Below are 18,501 nucleotides of genomic sequence, written 5' to 3' on the forward strand. Positions count from 1 at the left end.
TTTGTTCCTCAGGTATGTAAGCATCCTAGTCCTAAAGCTACACAGGAGCTTAGTTCCACAGTGTAAAAGTACAGAACTGGACTGTGTTCTCCCAGATTTAAGCTAGTTCTGTAAACTCTAGCCATTGTTTCTTTTTGATGATGATGATGGTAACTGGTAAATAAGTTTAGGAAAGTGAAAATTGTTGATTACATTAATTTTATTTTCTTTTGTCACAAATATTCTAAAATCACAGGCTTTGTGAAAGAGATCCATATCAGCTTTACCAACGGTTGGAACAGCAAGCTAGAGAATATGTGCTTGAAATGAAGGTTCGTCTGCTCAGACACTTGTCCCTAGGATCTAAAGTTGCATCAACATTAGCAATACAAGGGCCACCACAGGCACATCAGTTCATCTCACTCCTACTTGAAGAATACAGTGCACTCTGTCAGGCAGCATGTACAATCAGCGCCTTTCTAGTTACTCTGGTAAGACTGAAAAAGTAACCTATGTGCTTGTACTTGCTAGAGGTAACACTAGCAGAGCTGTTCTGGGCTCTTTCAGGAGTCTTCTGTGGTTGGTAAAATGTAAGGTTTTCTGTGCGTGCATGCTTGGAGACAGGGAGATTCTGAAAATGCACATTTAATTCTTCAGAAATGTAGATTAGGCATCTCAGTGAATTGCTGTAATTGTCTTTAGTTTGTACAGAGAAAGATGGGATGCTGTTTGTGGTACTTCGTCTGAAACTAATCTTTAAGCAGATCTACAAAATTGTAGTTAATGTCTTTGAAAATTCATTAAATACTCCTCTATTAATCTTCAATGGTCTCTTGACAACCATATTTAAAGGACACAAACCTTTATTTGTAGCGCTAACTCAGATTGTTTCAATGTTCAATTTTCCCCTTAAGCAACAATGACTACTCAGAAAGATGATCTCTTGCCTTGGAATTATTCTGCTATGTTATTTATTATTTCAAAAGTTCTTTCTTAAATGTTTATTTTATCAACTTATTGTGATGTTAGATTTGGGATGATATTGTTGGTTAGAAAATAAATAAAAGCTTTAAAAATCTCTTCTTGAGTAACTGTCTGTCATGAGAAAATAATACAGTAAACATATTTGTGTAATTTGTTATGTCAATAATCCTAATAATCCTTTCCTGCGCAACCTTTGTTAATGTCCTTATCCTGTGCATCCCTTTTCTCGTGTAAACTTTGCACAAGAAAAAAATGTGGATAAACTGATAAATTTGGGGTTTATTGCCAGTTAGCTGAAAGTGACTGATGAGGTCTACAAAGAGAGGAAAAGAGTAGGCAGTAACAAGGCTGCTGGCCACAGGTGAGAAGGGTGTAAAATAGAGAGGAAGCAAAGTGGTGTTAGTGAGGGAGGACAGTTAGTAAAATTGAATCGGCGAAGCAGGAAGATGTTTCTATTAAGAAAGTTTAGCATATATGATGCTTTTTCCTGTTGTCAGTGCTCTGTATTTGCTGTTGTCTGTATTGTCTGCCCCAGCTTTATCACTTAGATACATACGTGAGGTCACTGCTGTCTCCCAGTTTATTGGCTTCTTTTAGTAGTCATCAAGTCTCTAAACAAAGTGCTTGAGAGAAGATTACTCTTCAAGTTGATTTGCATTGAAATTTGTAAAAAAAACAAGTGGATGACATTATGACTGTTAGCTTTCTCAATGTAGATCCATCAGTAATGAACCCATTAGTGCCATTTTTCCCTGGTTGTTATTGTGAACCTGGTAGACATGAAAATCTGGCAGCTGTGGTAGATTGAGATAATGGCTGCAAAGAGACAGAAGATGCTTCAATGTCTCAGTCTACCCTTTTTCTGACAAAATTAAAAGTAAAATAAAATTCCTGTCTCCTAAAACCAAAGGGTAAGACAAGACAAAATACTCCAAAATACTTCTTGTTCTTTTCCTTTCTGCAGACCAGTAAGTACTAAAGAATTCTTTTTTCCTAAGCTATGACATTCAGAAGATGACATGTGAGAATGTAAGATACTGTCTCTTGTCATACTTTTCTTAGATTTCTTAAATAACCGAGTAGTATGTCACAGTTTTCAGTACAGGCGGTAGGGTCACTAGCCTTTTCAGCATGCGTGGTTGTTTTCCTCTCAAGAGACCAGTGCACTGTGGAAGAGCAAATCTTTTCAGCTGAAATATGTAGAAGGCACTCAACATCTCCAAACTCAGTACAGCTTTCATTTTAATGGTAAAACCTTTGCACGAGGTGTGCTGTACAAAGGCATGTAATGCCTTAGACCTCCACCTGTGAGGAACCAATTTCTCAATGCAGTTATGAACGGTTGTCCTTCCTTTCAAAGGAATCCAGCTAGCTAGTAAAGTTCAAGAGCAGGAATTAAACCTTGGTACCCCACCAGGGAATGACAGATTATCCTGAGAACAAGGTGGAAGGACCGTCGTCAGTACAGAAGAGCCCTCGAGTACACAGTATAGCTAACTAGAAGGGAAAACTCACCTGGTATTTCTTTGTGAGAAGTATCATACTCTGCACAATCAATATACAGGTTTGACTGTCTTGTTCACAGCGTAATTACTTAGGAAAGGAAAATCTTTGCAGAGCAGACCCTTGAAAAATTATTAGGAATTTACAGAAATTTAAAATATTTTTAAGACATAATATTCAAAGTGCAAGGGTACATATGTCTTGTGCAACTTGAAAAAACGCCCACTCACTCACCCTTCTTTAAATAGTAATGAAACTCCAAACTTGTTTGAATATTGATAGTCCCATGTTTGGGTCTGATAGAAATATGTAATTGTTTTTTAATCCACTATGCTTAACAAACCTTTGAAATTCCAGAGCATTCTGGTATTTCTGGGTACTCAAGGTTATATAGTGCATAAGACTCACTTGCTGATCTGATAGCCAAGAGCATCTTACATTTAATTTTGCTGTGTGGGAGAATCCTGGTGTAGAAAACCTGCATACTGCTGGCTATATGTAGCGAAACTTACTGGCCTGAAAATATATTGTATCTGTCTTTGATTCTTATGTTTTGATAATAATAGATTTAAATGTTAGGCCTTGAAATTACACAGTTATTTATTAAATAACATCAAATAGAAAAACATTCTGCTTACAAGAGAAGCTACCTGTTGATCTCTTCTCTGTTTAGAAAGTTCATTTCTGAAGCTGTGCTTGGCGAGAACTTCATTCATGTCAGTTTTGAATAAAGATTATATCTTGCTATCACAAGTGTCTAGTACCAGATAAGTTCAAGGAACTGAACAGTAGTCAGACATAGGCAAATGTTTGACATGAAAACCTGAGAGTAACTGGTTCAGATCATAAAATAAATCTTTCAGTGCAGAAATCAGTGGAAGCTTTCAACAATGTAGTCTAATTCTATTTTTTTCCCTAATCCATGACAATTTAGAAAAATAAGGAATGAAGCTATGATTATTTGAGTCAGAACTAAATACTCAGTTTCTGGGTATTAAAATTAGGTAAGATCTGAGCTGGATAATCCAGCCTGTAGGTTGGAAACTAGATTTTTTAAAAAAATTTTTTCTTGCCTTTTTTTTAGTTTTTTAACCTTGGCTTATTTGTGATTTTTTTTTTTGTTGTTTTGTTATAGGAAAATGAACATTTGAAGAAATTTCAGGTGACGTGGGAATTGCACAATAAACATCTGTTTGAAAATCTGGTATTTTCTGAGCCACTCTTGCAGAATAGCTTGCCTACGTTGGTGTCACAGCTAAGGTAGCGTTTAACTTTTCTTTTGTAATTTAAAGGAGAAATGAAAACCTGTGTTTGCAACCACAGTGTTGAAAAAAATTTTCTGGTGCTTCTACAAATTAATAGGTAAAAATCCTTGTTGTTCTGTCTTAAACAGCGTTGTTGATAGAGCAGGCTGCTGTCATAACTTACTTGTCAGAAGAATTACTACCCTAATCTGCTTACTTGTGGGTTACCTAGTAAAATGACAGCATCCTGTGGAAAATGCTGATGGTATGACTGAACGGTGCTGTTTTCACTTGTCATCAGGCATTGCTACTGTCTTTACAGCTCTGCAAGCAAATTAAAGCCTCAATGCCTTCATGCTACCACAGTGCACAAATAACAGAATTTGGAGTCCTAAGCAATTTTTTCATTGGAGAGAGAAAAAGAAACAAAATCCTTCGCTATATGCTTGTAGGTCTGATGACATATCACATTTCCTGGGGCTTTAGAATGTGTATTCTGCTTTGGGTTTTATAGGGAAGAGTTATTAATTCATACAAATTGTATTCTCCATCCTAAGTCCAAACACTTCTAAGATACAGCTGTGGATGGTTCATGTTGGCCTCTGAATTTCATTTCTGAAGAACAGACATTTATGTTCTGCGTACCTGTGTTTTAAAGGTATTGTCTTGGGTATTTTTCCATGGTACAAGAGTGGTTCGATTACGTTTGTCACAAGAGAATATAGACATTTCTGATGAATTCTCCTTTTGCTAGTAGATACTAGAAGGGAAGGCAAGACAGGGCAAGAAAGCTTAATTGTCTCTGGGCTCAGCAAGAAGTATAAGGTCCTGCAGAATAACTTATGTAGTTGGTTTATGAGAAACTAGGTTGCTACTGAAAGTCTTTTCTTTTTATCTTTCCTTTTTTCTTTTCTCGTCTCTCCAGGCAGGTAGTTCTGTTGCTTTGTTCAATAGTACGTTGTTCAATCACATATTTTCCCAGTGATCTATGTTTGACTTCCCATTACCGCTGTCACTGACACTGTGTACCTCAGTCACCTCCATGCTTTCTGACAAGGTTTCTCTGCATCTCTGACTCCAGCCATCCTGGCTATATCAAGACTGTTTATACTGCCTTCATCTGCAGAGCTGAAAATGGTCTTAATGAAATGGTCTTATGGTCATTCCTTAACAAAAGCATTGGATTGTTTTCACTTAACTGCAGTAGCACCTCAGAACAACAGTTAAAGTCTGAGCAACAGAAGGTGTTTCTCTGTAGAACTTGACTGTAGTGACAAGGCTTAAATATGACAAAATCATAATCTCTTCCTGCAGAAAATTTTTTTTTCCCAGTCCATCTGTGTTCGCTACATAACTTTAAGGGATCTGATACCAGAATTGACAGTGTTTGCATGGATAGTGAGGTTGTGTTGTATCCTAAAGTCACCATATCCCTTTAAACTGCTTTTTGTGCTCTGCCAAGCACCATAAGTTTATGTGCAGAATTGCTTCTGCACTCTTCTAAAATGATTTTATTTAGGCTGGGCAAAACCAACAAAATAAGGCAAACTTGAATTTAATGGAAAAGTCATGCAAACAGCTGTAACTTAATGCTTACTGAGTTATCTGTTTGCTCAGTCCTTCACTATACTTGATTGCCACATTAAAATTAAGGGCTTGGTCCTTTGCCAGACTATAGGCAGGACTATGTAGTTCATAGGTTGGATTAGCATCCCATTGCAATGGAAATCTATACCAAACCTCCCTAAAGTGCTGAAACTGGGCTTAAACATCAAGTTTTGTGATCTTGAATTTTGTTTCTTGATATTGACTTTGACTCACCACACAACCTCTGTGCCTAATTAACTACCGACCAGTTTCCTCTTAGTTACTGAGTAGGAGAAAGGTTGGAAAGCTTCAGTTTGTGTCAATTTACAGGTCATTACAGTTCAATGTGCTTTAAACACACCTTATTGAACAGAGTTTTGTCTTTTTATTTATTTCTGAAATAGAGATTCCAGGAGTTTGCTTATTTCCTTATCATTGTGATGATGCGCTCTAATAGCTTTTTACAGGAATTTGCTGTACAAAAAAGGAGGAGGATGTAAATCTGTCTCCTAGTTCTGGGGCTCCTTACAGAGACAGTCATCAGTGAATGGCATAACCACATTTTGAATTTGATGTTGCTCAAGTGATAGTAGATAACTTTATGCAACCAAATTATCTCACTTGCCTCATTCTACAGCACTTTTCCCAGCTGGAACTTCCAACTCATCTAGTAATCATTTTACCACTGATCATGAGAGTTCTGATTAACAAACTTCTGGCTTTATTTTTACTATATAGCTCTTCAGTAAATACCCAATGTGCATATTTAGCTCATAGAATTTGGAAGGATAAATATATCAAGCAACAAAATTTGAATAAATACGGCTCAGTAGGTTTGACATCTGGCTGCTCATGGGAAAGAGGCTCTGGAAATGTTGCACTTCCCACATTCTTGCTATTGTTGGTTACAAAACACTGGAACAAGCAGGTTTTGGATACTTTTTTTTTTTTTTAAACGACTGAAAATACTCAATTTTGGGATTCAAGCAGCTATGTGGGCCTAGGTGCATCAATAACTGCACTTTAACAACCCTTTTTTGCCAGGCAGAACTTAAAAGCACTATTTTTTCAATGAAATGTCTCTCCTGTAACAAGTGCTATTTGACCTTTTAGGCTTGAAACAACACACGATTCCTGTAGTGAAGATATGTATAGTACCTTGCTACAAAGGTATCATCAGCTGGAACAGGAGATGGGTCAAGTTGCTGAAGCATGGCTTGAATGCCAAAAAAGAATAGATGATTATGTTGATGAACAGGTAAGAACCATGTAAGCACTCTCAAGACCGATTACATAGGAAACAGCTCATGCAAGGTTGTGCCTCCAGTGAAGAAGGTTTTTGGTATTTTTATGTAGAGCTTTGAAGCAGCTAAATGTAACTTTTTTCATTGATGTCAGTCTTCCAGAGTAGAACCCTAACATAACAATAGGTAGTGGTGATTGTACAGAAACATCTTCAAATTGTTGAAGCAGATTGTCCTGCCGTTGTTTAAAGATGGTCTTTGAACATTTGGACTGTCTTTAGCCTGTAAATTACGCATAGCACAGCATTCCAAAATTTCTTTTCTAGATGTCACAAGGAAAAGAGGAACAAAGAAAAAAACCATGCAGCCCACAGAACCCCTCTAAAGCTTCCGAAATAATAATTGCACTAAATGAAATTCAGAGGAAGAGTTTGCTTTTAAAAGCTGTTGCATAGTGTGATGGTGACCTTTATACAGCTGTCAAAATTAAAACTCCAGAGTCTCACTATGTAAATATTTGAGACCTCTGAAGCTACCCTTTTCTAATTGGGTATTTAGCTGATTCTTCTGAGTTTCTGCTACTTTTCAGGAAATAATCATGTTGGTGCGGTGACTCCTGCGTTGTCAAGAGCTCAACTTTCAGAAGAATAATTGTTTATTTTGCAAGTGGTTGTTTATGTTCTTCCAAAATTGCTCATGTGCTTTTTGACTCATGTTCAAAGAACTTGAATTTTTTTAAAACACCTCAGGATAAGGCTTTGAATACTGTTTCGTTCAATCTTATGTATACTAGAAGAAACACTGTCTTGAAATAACTGGGGTGCAGAGTTGTATAACTTCCCCTGTATTTTGAAGTTTTATGATCATTAGAAATATGGAGGTCAAATTTTACATTTAGTAATGCTAGTTTACTCATATATACTCCTCTATATCTCCCATAGATAACAAACATATTTTAAATTCTTATAGTACACTGTAAATGTCCCTCAAACTGTTCCCTGTGATGAAGGTTTAAATGAACTTTTCCTGTTAATTCCAGTACTGTCAAGGTGGAGACAGGCCATAACTAATTTTATATTTAGAGATTGTTCTATATTTGGGGTCTGCATCTGTGAACTATCTGTTACAAAGTTTTCTTTCGGTCTGGCTGCTTCTGTGCACCTAAATATTTGATTGAAGCTCTGTAAAATTTCATCATCTCACATTTTGTGCTACTTGAAGTCATTTACCCTATGGTGTCAGGGTGGCGTGGTTTTCTGATACAGCCTTTCCTCTAAGAAAGGGAACCCAATTCATGTTGTTCACTTATTTTCCAAAAGGTAGAATTTCTGTAGTCACATTTATATCAGGCTTCCAACTGGTTGATCTGCACTACTTCAAAATAACTTAACTGATTTTTTTCTGTATTTCTCTGAAATACATAAAGTGACTATATAACTGCTGCAAGTACTGTGTTACAGCATATTTTTTATCTGTTCAGTGAAGCCTGAACCTTTCTCCAGTTTGGGGAAATTTAATGTGATGATAGGCATTGCCTAATGACCAAAAAAACTTGCAAGGGTTTTCTCCTGTAGGAGAAACAATTCTAAAACATAAACCATCTAATTTTTAAGAAGATATTGGTATTTATATCTAGAAAAAACATTAAACCCCACATGGATGATGACCTGTGGTTTATACTCTCTTGATCATTCACTATGACAATCTTACCTGGATTTGCAGTGGTATGTTTGTAAAAAAGGTAGAAAACAGAAAGCCTGGCTACTATGGAAACTGTGGTTCTTAACAGGGAATGCATGCTCGTTACTGCCTCTTGGCTTAACAAAATTGTGAGGTTTTATTGCTGGTGTATCAAAGGTTAGAACACAGATGGTCACAGAGGAAAACTTTAAGAATGGTCCTCATTTATCTACTGTGGAACTATACCCAAAGTTTTAGACAAGGTGTCAGAAGATATAATTAACGGACCCTCCACTACAGTATATTAGCTGTTCCTGGGGAAAAAAAGTGAATAGCTTTTGCAAGCAATACAAATACTCCTTTTTTTTTTTTTTAAGACTGTGTAAGACAGCTGTGTCATGCACAAACATGTAACTTCATATGCTCTATTCCATGTGTGAATAAAGATTTGTTTGTATCAGCACCTGTATTCACCACATGTTAAAATCTAAAGAAGATGTTTAGAGTATCTGGAATACAGGAGAGTTTAAATGTATGCAGTCTTTACCTCCAGAAGCTTTTCTTACTGATGTTAGATGACGTTTAACTCAAGAGGTCCTAAATATATCTGGATCATTTCCATAAGTAATGGCTGGATAGGCATATGTACTTCGTGTGAAGGTGTTCCCTTCTTTTTTAATGCTGGCTCCTGCAGAAGAAAGGAATACAGGAACGCCTTAGCCCAGCTCCACAAGAGCCTGGGAGAGCTTCTTGCTTGTCTCTCCATATTGGGGGCGGGGGGGGTTGTTTTTTTTTCCTTAGCACTCTTGGTCAACTTAATACAGAAAAATAGTATTGTATGGGCATAACTGTTTTTTGTCTTTATGGTGGCCGTATAAATAACTGGAACAATTTTTGGGCGCTGAAAGTTTGCGATAAGAGGAATTATTACTTGTAGTGAAACAGGCTAGGTGGAATTTCATGTGCAGTTTAAAATCTGGAAGCAAGAAGCCTCCTGTGATCTATGTATGAACACCGGAGTTCTCAGGTAATATGTCAGTTCTGACCAAACTGCTGGCTTTGTTTCATGATTAAATCTATTTCAGAATGGAAAAATAGTTTTTCACCTGCCTGTCTCACTTTACCATGTCTTGTCTGATGGCTCTCAAATACTTTTTAGCCTGAAATAAACAGGGACGGAGGAAGATGGTGATAGTGGACCTCTCTTCTCCACTGGGCAACAGTGGTAGCATATTCATTGCAGAGGTGCAAGGCTGAAGTGTAAATTTTTCCTTCTGGTGGCATTTGAATTTATCTCTCACTCCCTAGCAGAATTCTTGGGCTCGAATCATGTGGTTTGTATCACAGCTGCTTTGTTCTGCTGAAATAAATATTCATTGGGGGAAAGAAAGTGGGGAGATAAGTGATTTCCTATTATTTATGGAATTATAACTTAAGGTACTTGCAGACATGGGGTATTGGAAAGGCTGTGAAGTTGGAATTAGGAAAACTTTATCTTCAGCCCCTGTTTCCGTTAATACTCAAGAGTACTGAGTCTAAACCATGCTGTTTTCTTTGACAGTTTCTTGGCAGGCTTCAGTAGGCAGCTCCAAGTTAATGCACTGGCTGTTTTAAATGTTGTTCTTTGGCACTGAAGTCTTCCCTTAACCTGTAGTGAATGTAGGTGCCTGTCTTTGATGGTGAGGATTCAGCTGGGTGGCAGGGCACCTAAACCAGGGAGTGTTGCTGTGTTTAAATATAGCACAAGAAGCTGCTACTAAAAGCCAGGATGAAATTTCCGATGTTCGTAGCCACAGGCTCTGCAGTACCTTTCAGTGTGTCTAAGAAATGTTAATAATGGTTCAAGAATATTTCAAACATGCTATTTAAAAAAAAAAAAAACCAAAACAAACACAACCCAAAAACCATATAGGCACATGATATACTTATTTTTTGGTTTCACTGGTGCCAGAGAATCAAATTCCATAGTAGTAATTAGAATTACATGCTACTGATTTGTTTCAGAAATTCATTAGGTAAAGCTTTACAATTTAATACTGTTTCAAATCCCCAGCTTAAAATTTCATTTTCCCAAATAAATAATGATAATAGCAATAATGCACTTGAGTTGATAGAAAGACTTTAAACTTCTGATCACGTATGAATTTCTGGAGGGATGCTCTTGCAAAAGAAAAATGATTGCTAGTGGTATAACCTACTGGACTTTGGCTCACTAACCTATTTTTCTGAAGCAATTTGTTATATTCTATAAAGTGGTAGATTTCTTTAATTAGGTGAATGAAAAGAACTATAAAAGATAACTGAGTTTGGTTTTCTTCACTGCGGTAGTGCTCTCAAAATCTAAGTTACAACAGGAGAAGGTTCTTGCGTTTTGCTGTGTTAAAACTTACGGAAGCTTTTGTGTTCTGTCAGAGTGAATTTATTTGCTAAATCAGAAAAATGTCATTTGTGTACAAAAAGTTACGGGCTCTTTGTGCATTTGTGGTGATGTAATTCAGGGATGAGTAATTGTAAAATACTTTTCCAACCTTGGATAAATCATGGGCATAAAATACATTGAGGAATAAAGTGGTAAATAGTATTAGTCTAGGTCGCTACTTCTAATTTTTTTGACTCTTTGGTTGGGTGTTAAGTTCCACATGTGGTCCTTCGGAGTTTGCACTTGAGCCTGTGTCGAGGCCTTGCCGAAAGTCCTGTATCAAATATTTTAATGGATTTTAGTGGATCTGAAATGTTGAGGATTTAATACCAATCACATTTTATTGAAATGCTATAAAGGTATTTAATTAAAGCTAATGTTAATGTAAGGAATAACAGTGGAATAACAGTGGAAAAATATGACTGAAAAATAGTGTGAACTAAAATAAGATCTTATGTTTAAGTGACTCAAATCAAATGATTACGAAATAATAAAATACACTTCATATTGACTAAGCAAGTACTCTTGAAATTGTACAGACGAGCTAGGTTAAATGAAACCAATAGACCAATTGACCACAGGGTAGGTTTTCTGTGATTGAATCAATGAGTTTTCCTTAAATTCTGTTTTAGATGGCAATGAAAACAAAACAACGTATGCTAAAGGAAGACTGGGAATTTTTTAAACAGAGGCGTTTTATTGAAGAGCAGGTAGGATTATTTTTTTACACCATACTAAGTTATACTAATGCTTTGTGTATGTTTGTAAGACGCAAACTTACGAGTGTAGTATATTGTCTGTGTGATCTAATTCTGCAAATATGACAGGCATGAAATTTGGTTAGCTAAAACACAGGAAAGTGAGATGCAAGAAGAGTCTGTAATAGTATGTAATCTACTACAAAGTAAAAACATAAGCACCACAGTCTTAGGATTGAATACCAGTTATCAAAATTATTTATACAGTAAAAAGGGAATTTTTTATGCCTTATAGTTGGATCCAAAACAGCCAATACATTGAGCGTGGAGCTGTCTTGATGTATGTGATAGGGAATATTGTATTTAAGAGTTTCACAAATTCCTGCAAGTGTGCAGAGCTGGGAAGTGTGAGCCACAGTAGCAGGGGAGATGATTGTCTCTTTTATGACTCCAGAGGTGGCTCCTACATCTGTTTTTTGGGGAAAAGGCTGAGCAGAACTGTCTGCCTTTTTTAAGCTGTAGCCAGAGGGGCCAGTAGAAGTTCCTGCTTTATTATAAAATCATCTGTTGTGTAAGACACAGTACTCTCTTCTGTAGAGTTCCTGTACCACTGTGTGGAAAGAAATGCTAGTCATGAGCCAGAGAGAATATGACAGTACATTTTAATAAACTTAAGCTTAAATTGGCAGTGTCTCAAAGCAGTAAGTACTTTTTCATATAAGGAACATAAGCCCGTGTTAACCATGTCTTTAGAACATCTGGAATACAGGACTCTCAGAGGACTTGAGGAAGAATCCTCTTTTTCTTGATCCTAATTTGGCTTAAGTGAGCTGTAAGCCCATGCCTGCTTAGGTAAGGATCAGATCTGGGCATCTATAGAAGCTTAGGCACATCCTTGTTTAACCTAAGGTTTGTAGGTATCTAATGAAATTAGGTGCTTTCAGGATTAGGCCTCTGCTAGGTGGAGGTTATTTGGATAGTACTTTTGCACTCAAGTCCTGTTTTGTGCAGCTTCATTCCTTGAATCTATCCCATTGTGGCTACAGAATTAGTCCTAATTCTTTTTTGCAAGCTAAGGGTGCATTTGCATTTTCTCTCTATTTGTCAGCAGTGTCCTTTTGTGCATACCATGAAACAAGACAAGAACTGCTCAAGTTCAGAGTGTGTCAGCAGAAATACCATGCAAGATGCACATACAAATGAGTCAAGGAGATGGACTTGGCCACTTCACTATTTCATAGTAGAAACATATTTTCTTTGAAGAGTTTCAGTGCCAAATGTTTGTTGTTTGTAACTTTGAATGTCTTCCTTTTTTTCCTCGTGATCAGAACATCACCTTCATGAAATAATTCTGAATTACTCTGCTTCTAAAATATTTTGCCCAAAGAACCCTTTTCGATTGTGTGATTTGTTAAGCGTGATGTGCCATTGAATTGTTAATGAAAGACTTGCACTACTAAAACACTGCCTTTATAATTTACTTCAGCTTAATAACAAGAAAGCACTAGCTGGGGAGAACAACTTCACAGACACAATGAGACACATGCTGTCATCACGTTTGAGCATGCCTGACTGTCCCAACTGTAATTATAGAAGAAGGTGAGCTGAAGTTTTTAATGTGAAATCATAATAAATCATTCATTTCTTGTCTGAGGAAAAAGGAAATACATTATTGGAACCACTCTTGTGTGATTATTTTAAATGACTGCTTCTTAAACAAGATCATAAAAATCTGGGCTCTTAATTCTTGAACAGATGTACCTGTGATGACTGCAGCCTTTCACACATTTTAACGTGTGGCATCATGGACTCTTCCATAACGGATGATATCCACATTAACCAGTTACCACTACAAATTGATTCTGCTCCTGATTACCTCTCTGAGATCCGCCCACCCAGTATGTCTTCAGCAAGTTCGGGATCAGGTTCCAGCTCACCTATTACAATTCAGCAACACCCCAGATTGATCCTCACAGATAATGGTTCTGCACCAACTTTGTAAGTTCTTTTTTCTGTTTTAAAGTTTTGTAGCAAATTGAACTTAAGCAGGTAAGGTGCATTGGATGACTATCATTATGTAATCATTACGAACTGGTGATCTTTTCTTTGAGGGGTTATCATTTGGTATGAATCAGTTTAGTTCCCAAAAAGACTTTTAGGAGGCTTTTAGGATTGTTGAAGTTGTGTTAACTGGAGCCTTGCATCAAAAATTACTGTCTCTATCAGAAACATCTGACAGCCTCTTTCTTTTATTCAAATCACAATGACCATCAGGTTTGAGTCATTAGTGTAGTGGTAGACTACTGCCCCTTCCATAATTCTGAAGGGGTAAAACTGCTTGGTAAGCTGGTCTCTGTACATGGTTTAGGGTACAGCTAACCAGCAGTCATCTCTGTTATGTGATATTCTAAAGGAAAAATTCTAAAAAAACACCACCTTTGGTACTGGTGGGAACACTGATGAAATACCTGTTGACAGTATAGTCAAGGAATGGCATTAGTATTCTGTGTTAATTTGGTGTGATGGAGAGCAGTGCAGATGCGTGGGATGTTTCTGATGAATATCACTGCACCAAGTTCAATTTCCTTTAAACACTTACCTTTGCATCTACTACCATTACTGGTTTAATCTTCCATAACAGGACTTTAGTTTCTGAACCCATTTGGGGAGTGCTTTAAAACAGCTTTTGTGGTGGTATGTTTTAGTTACATATCCTTAAATGTGTAGTTTGCAATTTCTGTGAACTCTCATTAGTTATGGTGCTGAAATGTCCACAATTGTTCAATTTGTCTCTTCAGAAGGTAGTTCAGTTAAATCCAAGTATTATTTACTGTAAGACAACTATTTGTAGAGAAATACCACTGCTCCTTGGGGAAGGGCCAGTTTATATCGTACTTTTTTCTACTTCACACTTTCTGTAAACGAAGTCATTGGCGTAAGGCTTTTTCATCAAATTAAAAGGTCATCCATATACTGTCATTATTAATTGCATAGATTTCTTGGTCAGAAAGCAGTGGTGGAAAAATCTTGCACCAAAATACCAGAGAATCTTATTTTTGATCCAGTCTGTCATTCATGTCAGGATGCAACTGCTATATTCAAGGGGATTGTTGGGCTTGCTTGATTTCACTTGCTGGAAAAAGTAGTCAGTTGAACAACTGGGAAGACAATCCTTTGGCTCGTAACTTGAACATTTATTCAAGAGATGCACTCAACTTTTGGTGTTCTACCTGCTTTGATAATAACTGAGATTACTAAGCACTGTGATTTATCTAAGCCTCTTTTCCCCTCAGTGGTAGTGATGATGAAGATGTTGCACCATTATCAGCAAAATTTGCTGATATCTACCCACTGAACAATTACGACGATGCAGAGGTTGTAGCCAACATGAATGGAATTCACAGTGAGCTAAATGGCGGAGGTGAAAACATGGCATTGAAAGATGAGGTACAGCATTTAGTGTCCTGTCTTTTTTTTTTTTTTCTGGCAGTTGAATGCTCTCGCTAGAGAAAGGCCTGTCCTTCCCTCCTGTGATAATGAGTTAATGTTGTCCAGTCTCCTCAGGTGAGCAGTACTAGCAGCAGTTCCTCAGAAGCAGATGATGAAGAAGCGGATGGGGAGAGCAGTGGTGAACCACCAGGGACTCAAAAGGAGGAAATGTCTCTAGGAAAAAGGGCATTAAGGAAAGATGAAGCAAAAATGGATAGTCCACCACCTTCTTACCCCAGTCAGCAGGTATAGCAATGTAAAAATTGCTTTTAGTAAATGAAATTTTTGAAGTGTGGCTGCTCAAATATATTTACAACTTCAATTAAATATTTAACTTCTAATACATTATCAGTAACCAGGTATGATTCCAAAAATATTTTTCAGTTGATTGTATATTGTCAGGCTTAATATCTTACTTTAGTCAAATCCTGAAATGTGTTATATCAAGGATGACTTCCATAAAAGGCGAAAAAGTTTATTCCTGCCTGTATGAATTGGAGAGAGAAGCAAAGCAGCTTGAAGCATTTCTGCTTGGAAGTTTGAACTTGGTCTTTGTTCAATATTAATGTTAAGTTAATTGAAATTAATGATTGGGCAGGGAGGAATGATATGAGTGCTTAGCTAACAGTCCTTAGATATAATATTTAAAAGTTCCTAACTTTGAAGTAGTTAAATACTTTGGTAGTTAGTTGAAGGAGAGAAATACATTGCATGACATATGACAATGATCTTCAGGTGTTGGTGTTTTGTTTTGTTTTTTTTCCCGCAAATGGTTTAAGGTTATTCAGCTCTCTATTGTAAAGTCACCAAAACACCCAGAGAGCCATGCCCAGTGTATCTGCTCCACCGACAGTAGTGTTTTAACAGCTGAGAACCAAAGCAAGGCGTCCAACAGACTTGTCTTTATGACCACGCGGCTTTTAATCTGAGTTACCCTACAGCTACAAAACAGGCTCGTGGTTAGAGAGAATGCACCGGTCACTTTTCCTGCTTATTGTATAAAAAGATGCACATTGTAGGGGCCATCTTGGAGAGTTTAGATGACAGTCAGGTGGGAACTCCCACTAGATGTTTCGTGTAGTTAGGATGTTTGTAAGGCCTTCCCCTGGACGTATTTTCTCATGTGTGAAGAGTATTAAAAGCTACTTTTCTTTGAGCAAGTATGTTGAGATTTTTACTGTGTGTGACTGACCAATGGCATACTTTTGTGGGCTGAGAGCTCTGTCGGACATGTTGGAAACCGGTAAACAGATTCAGCATTTTTTGTGAAAAATCAGGTGAGATTATGTAACTCTACTTGCCTTAGGGAAGCAAACTAAGATGCAAGATTAAAAGGCAGATTTAACCTTTCTCTTTTTTTGTTTTCTTTGAAGAAAAAGAATTTTCTTAGAATTATTTTGAGGAACTTCTAATGACTTTCATTTTAGCCTGATTTTCTAATCAGAGCTGGGTATCTACTTAGTTGATACACTCAAGTTGTTGATTTCACTGATACATGTCATGTGCATTTGAGATTTTTTGGCATTATCTATTGGGGTTGTTCATTTACTCGGTATTTTTATTTCTATTTGGCTTTCTTTTCACACTCAGTACCCAAAGGTTTGTTGAAATTGGATTTTCAGTCTCACCATACAATTTATTATCTCTCTTCCATTTTCATTTGTTAGTAGATTAGTATTGGTTTCTGGATACGACTGGGTTTTTTTATGAGAGGGGGTTTTTTCTCTATACGCCTAATTAATTCAATCATATTTGGCTTATGAAATCTTTGGTGATTAAAATATACCTTGTGTCCAAGGCTGTAATGCTTTTAAGTGATAACTAAGAGTTACTTGTTTCTGAGAGGAAGGCATATTTAAGAAGAATATCACCTGTCAATTCTTTTCTAGAAAGCTAATTTAGCTAATGCTGCTTTTTGGAAAAATGTGTACTGCCGCATTGCTGGGCAAGATAGCAATTGGGGAGTGTTCTGGGATTGCTTCTGGTAAAATTATCTTCCAGTGAAATGTCAGATGACTGCGACAGGAAAAAGTACTGAGCTGAGAGAAGGAGATAGAGCTGCTCTTTCCTGGGATTTCTGAAGTCTTGGATCATTTTGAGACAACAGAGGCTACTGATAACCTTGAGATCAGTAAAACATTCTAATAAAGCATGGATCTATCATGGTTGATGCAATTATAAAATTCTTCTTGAGAAATTTTGCCTCACACAATCACAGAACAGTTGAGTTTGCAGGTATTCTAGACCAGCCCTCCTGCTCAAAGCAAGGTCATCTGGAGAAGTTTGGTCAGCATTTTTGTCTGAACAGGTTTTGAGTATTACCAAGAATGAAGGCTCCAGAACTACTGCGGGTAACATGTTCCAGTGTTCAACCACTGTCACAAATAAATGCTTCATATTAGAGCAAAATTTCCTTTATTTCAGTCTGTGCCCATTTCCTCTTGTCCTTTCATGGGATACCACTGAAGGGAGTCTGGCTCTTTCCTCTTGACTCTCTTCTTCCCCGTCCAGTCAGGAAGGGCGCACTGGTAAGATCCCTCTGAGATTTCTCTCTTGAGGCTGAACAGTCATAGCTCTCTCGGCCTCTCCTTCTAATGACAGGTGCTCCAAGGCCTGAATCATCTTTGTGGTTCTTCACTGGACTCACTGCCGTATGTCCATGTCTCTAGTATCGCGGACTCTAGAACTGAACCTAGCACTCCAGATGTGTCTCACTAGTGCCGAGCAGAGGGGAAAGATCACCTCCCTTGACATGCTGGCAGTGCTCTGCCTGATGCAGCTCACAGCTACTTCCAGCGTTATCAGCTGATCAGCACTTAGTACTACTTTCTACGCTATAGAAAAGTGGTGTAGAAAGAACCTACTGTTTTTCCATGCACTTGGAAAATTGTGGAAAATAATCATCCAATTTGATTTTTTTTTTTATTTTTATAATGAGGTAATTAACTGTCTAGTAATGATCAAGTGCTGTCAAGGTTCCTATTCCTGTCCTTGATTGTTTGTATCAGTATCTCGCTTGTTGTCACTGACAGTGGACATTAAATGTCTGTATAGTGTGAAATGCTGTTAATTTTTCGGACATTCTTTCCTTAACTCAGATAAAGAACCTCTGCTAGTGCTTTTACTTGACTGCAAGGTTTTTCCGTTGGTATTAGGTGAAAGAATTCTGTGGATGCTCTGAAAATATTAATTGCTGTATGCAAAACAAAGTATTAATGATTACTGAAAAAAGGACGGGGGAAATAGCTGATTTTACTGTCGGTGGAGTAGACTGAATTTTTTTTTAATTTATTTTCTTACAGGCTGACCAAGGTCCAAATGCTTGTGAATGTCATGTTTGCAAACAAGAAGCCTCAGGTCTTACAGCCTCTGCACTCGCAACTGGACGCCTGCCTGCTGGCCACCAGTTTATGAATCCTGAAAAACCTGCACATCCTGCACTTCATCTTTATCCTCACATACATGGACATATACCATTGCATACAATTCCTCATCTGCCTCGTCCACTTCTCCATCCCACCTTGTATACAGCTTCTCCCTTTACACACAATAAGGTAAGCCTAACAAAGGAGATGGATGCACCCTGATCTCAGGAAAAATACTGCACACCTGTATAAACCAGCATGACTGAATATCAGTGAAACCATGAAAGTTACCTGAAATTGTGATCTGTT

General features: G+C 37.4%; 1 protein-coding gene across 2 annotated transcripts in view; it reads left to right on the forward strand.

Moving 5' to 3' along the window:
- FAM193A (family with sequence similarity 193, member A) overlaps nt 1-18,501 on the forward strand; it is a 46,040-nt gene that overhangs the window by 9,075 nt on the left and 18,464 nt on the right. For both annotated transcript variants that reach the window (XM_010134879.1, XM_010134886.1), the window contains 9 exons: nt 236-470; nt 3,602-3,726; nt 6,411-6,555; nt 11,273-11,350; nt 12,825-12,937; nt 13,094-13,336; nt 14,632-14,785; nt 14,894-15,073; nt 18,130-18,381. In XM_010134879.1, the coding sequence (XP_010133181.1) occupies nt 236-470; nt 3,602-3,726; nt 6,411-6,555; nt 11,273-11,350; nt 12,825-12,937; nt 13,094-13,336; nt 14,632-14,785; nt 14,894-15,073; nt 18,130-18,381 (1,525 nt within the window). The remainder of the gene's footprint in view (nt 1-235; nt 471-3,601; nt 3,727-6,410; nt 6,556-11,272; nt 11,351-12,824; nt 12,938-13,093; nt 13,337-14,631; nt 14,786-14,893; nt 15,074-18,129; nt 18,382-18,501) is intronic.

The sequence above is a fragment of the Buceros rhinoceros genome, unplaced genomic scaffold (genome assembly GCF_000710305.1).
Source record: "Buceros rhinoceros silvestris isolate BGI_N320 unplaced genomic scaffold, ASM71030v1 scaffold19220, whole genome shotgun sequence".
Classification (NCBI taxonomy): Eukaryota; Metazoa; Chordata; class Aves; order Bucerotiformes; family Bucerotidae; genus Buceros; species Buceros rhinoceros.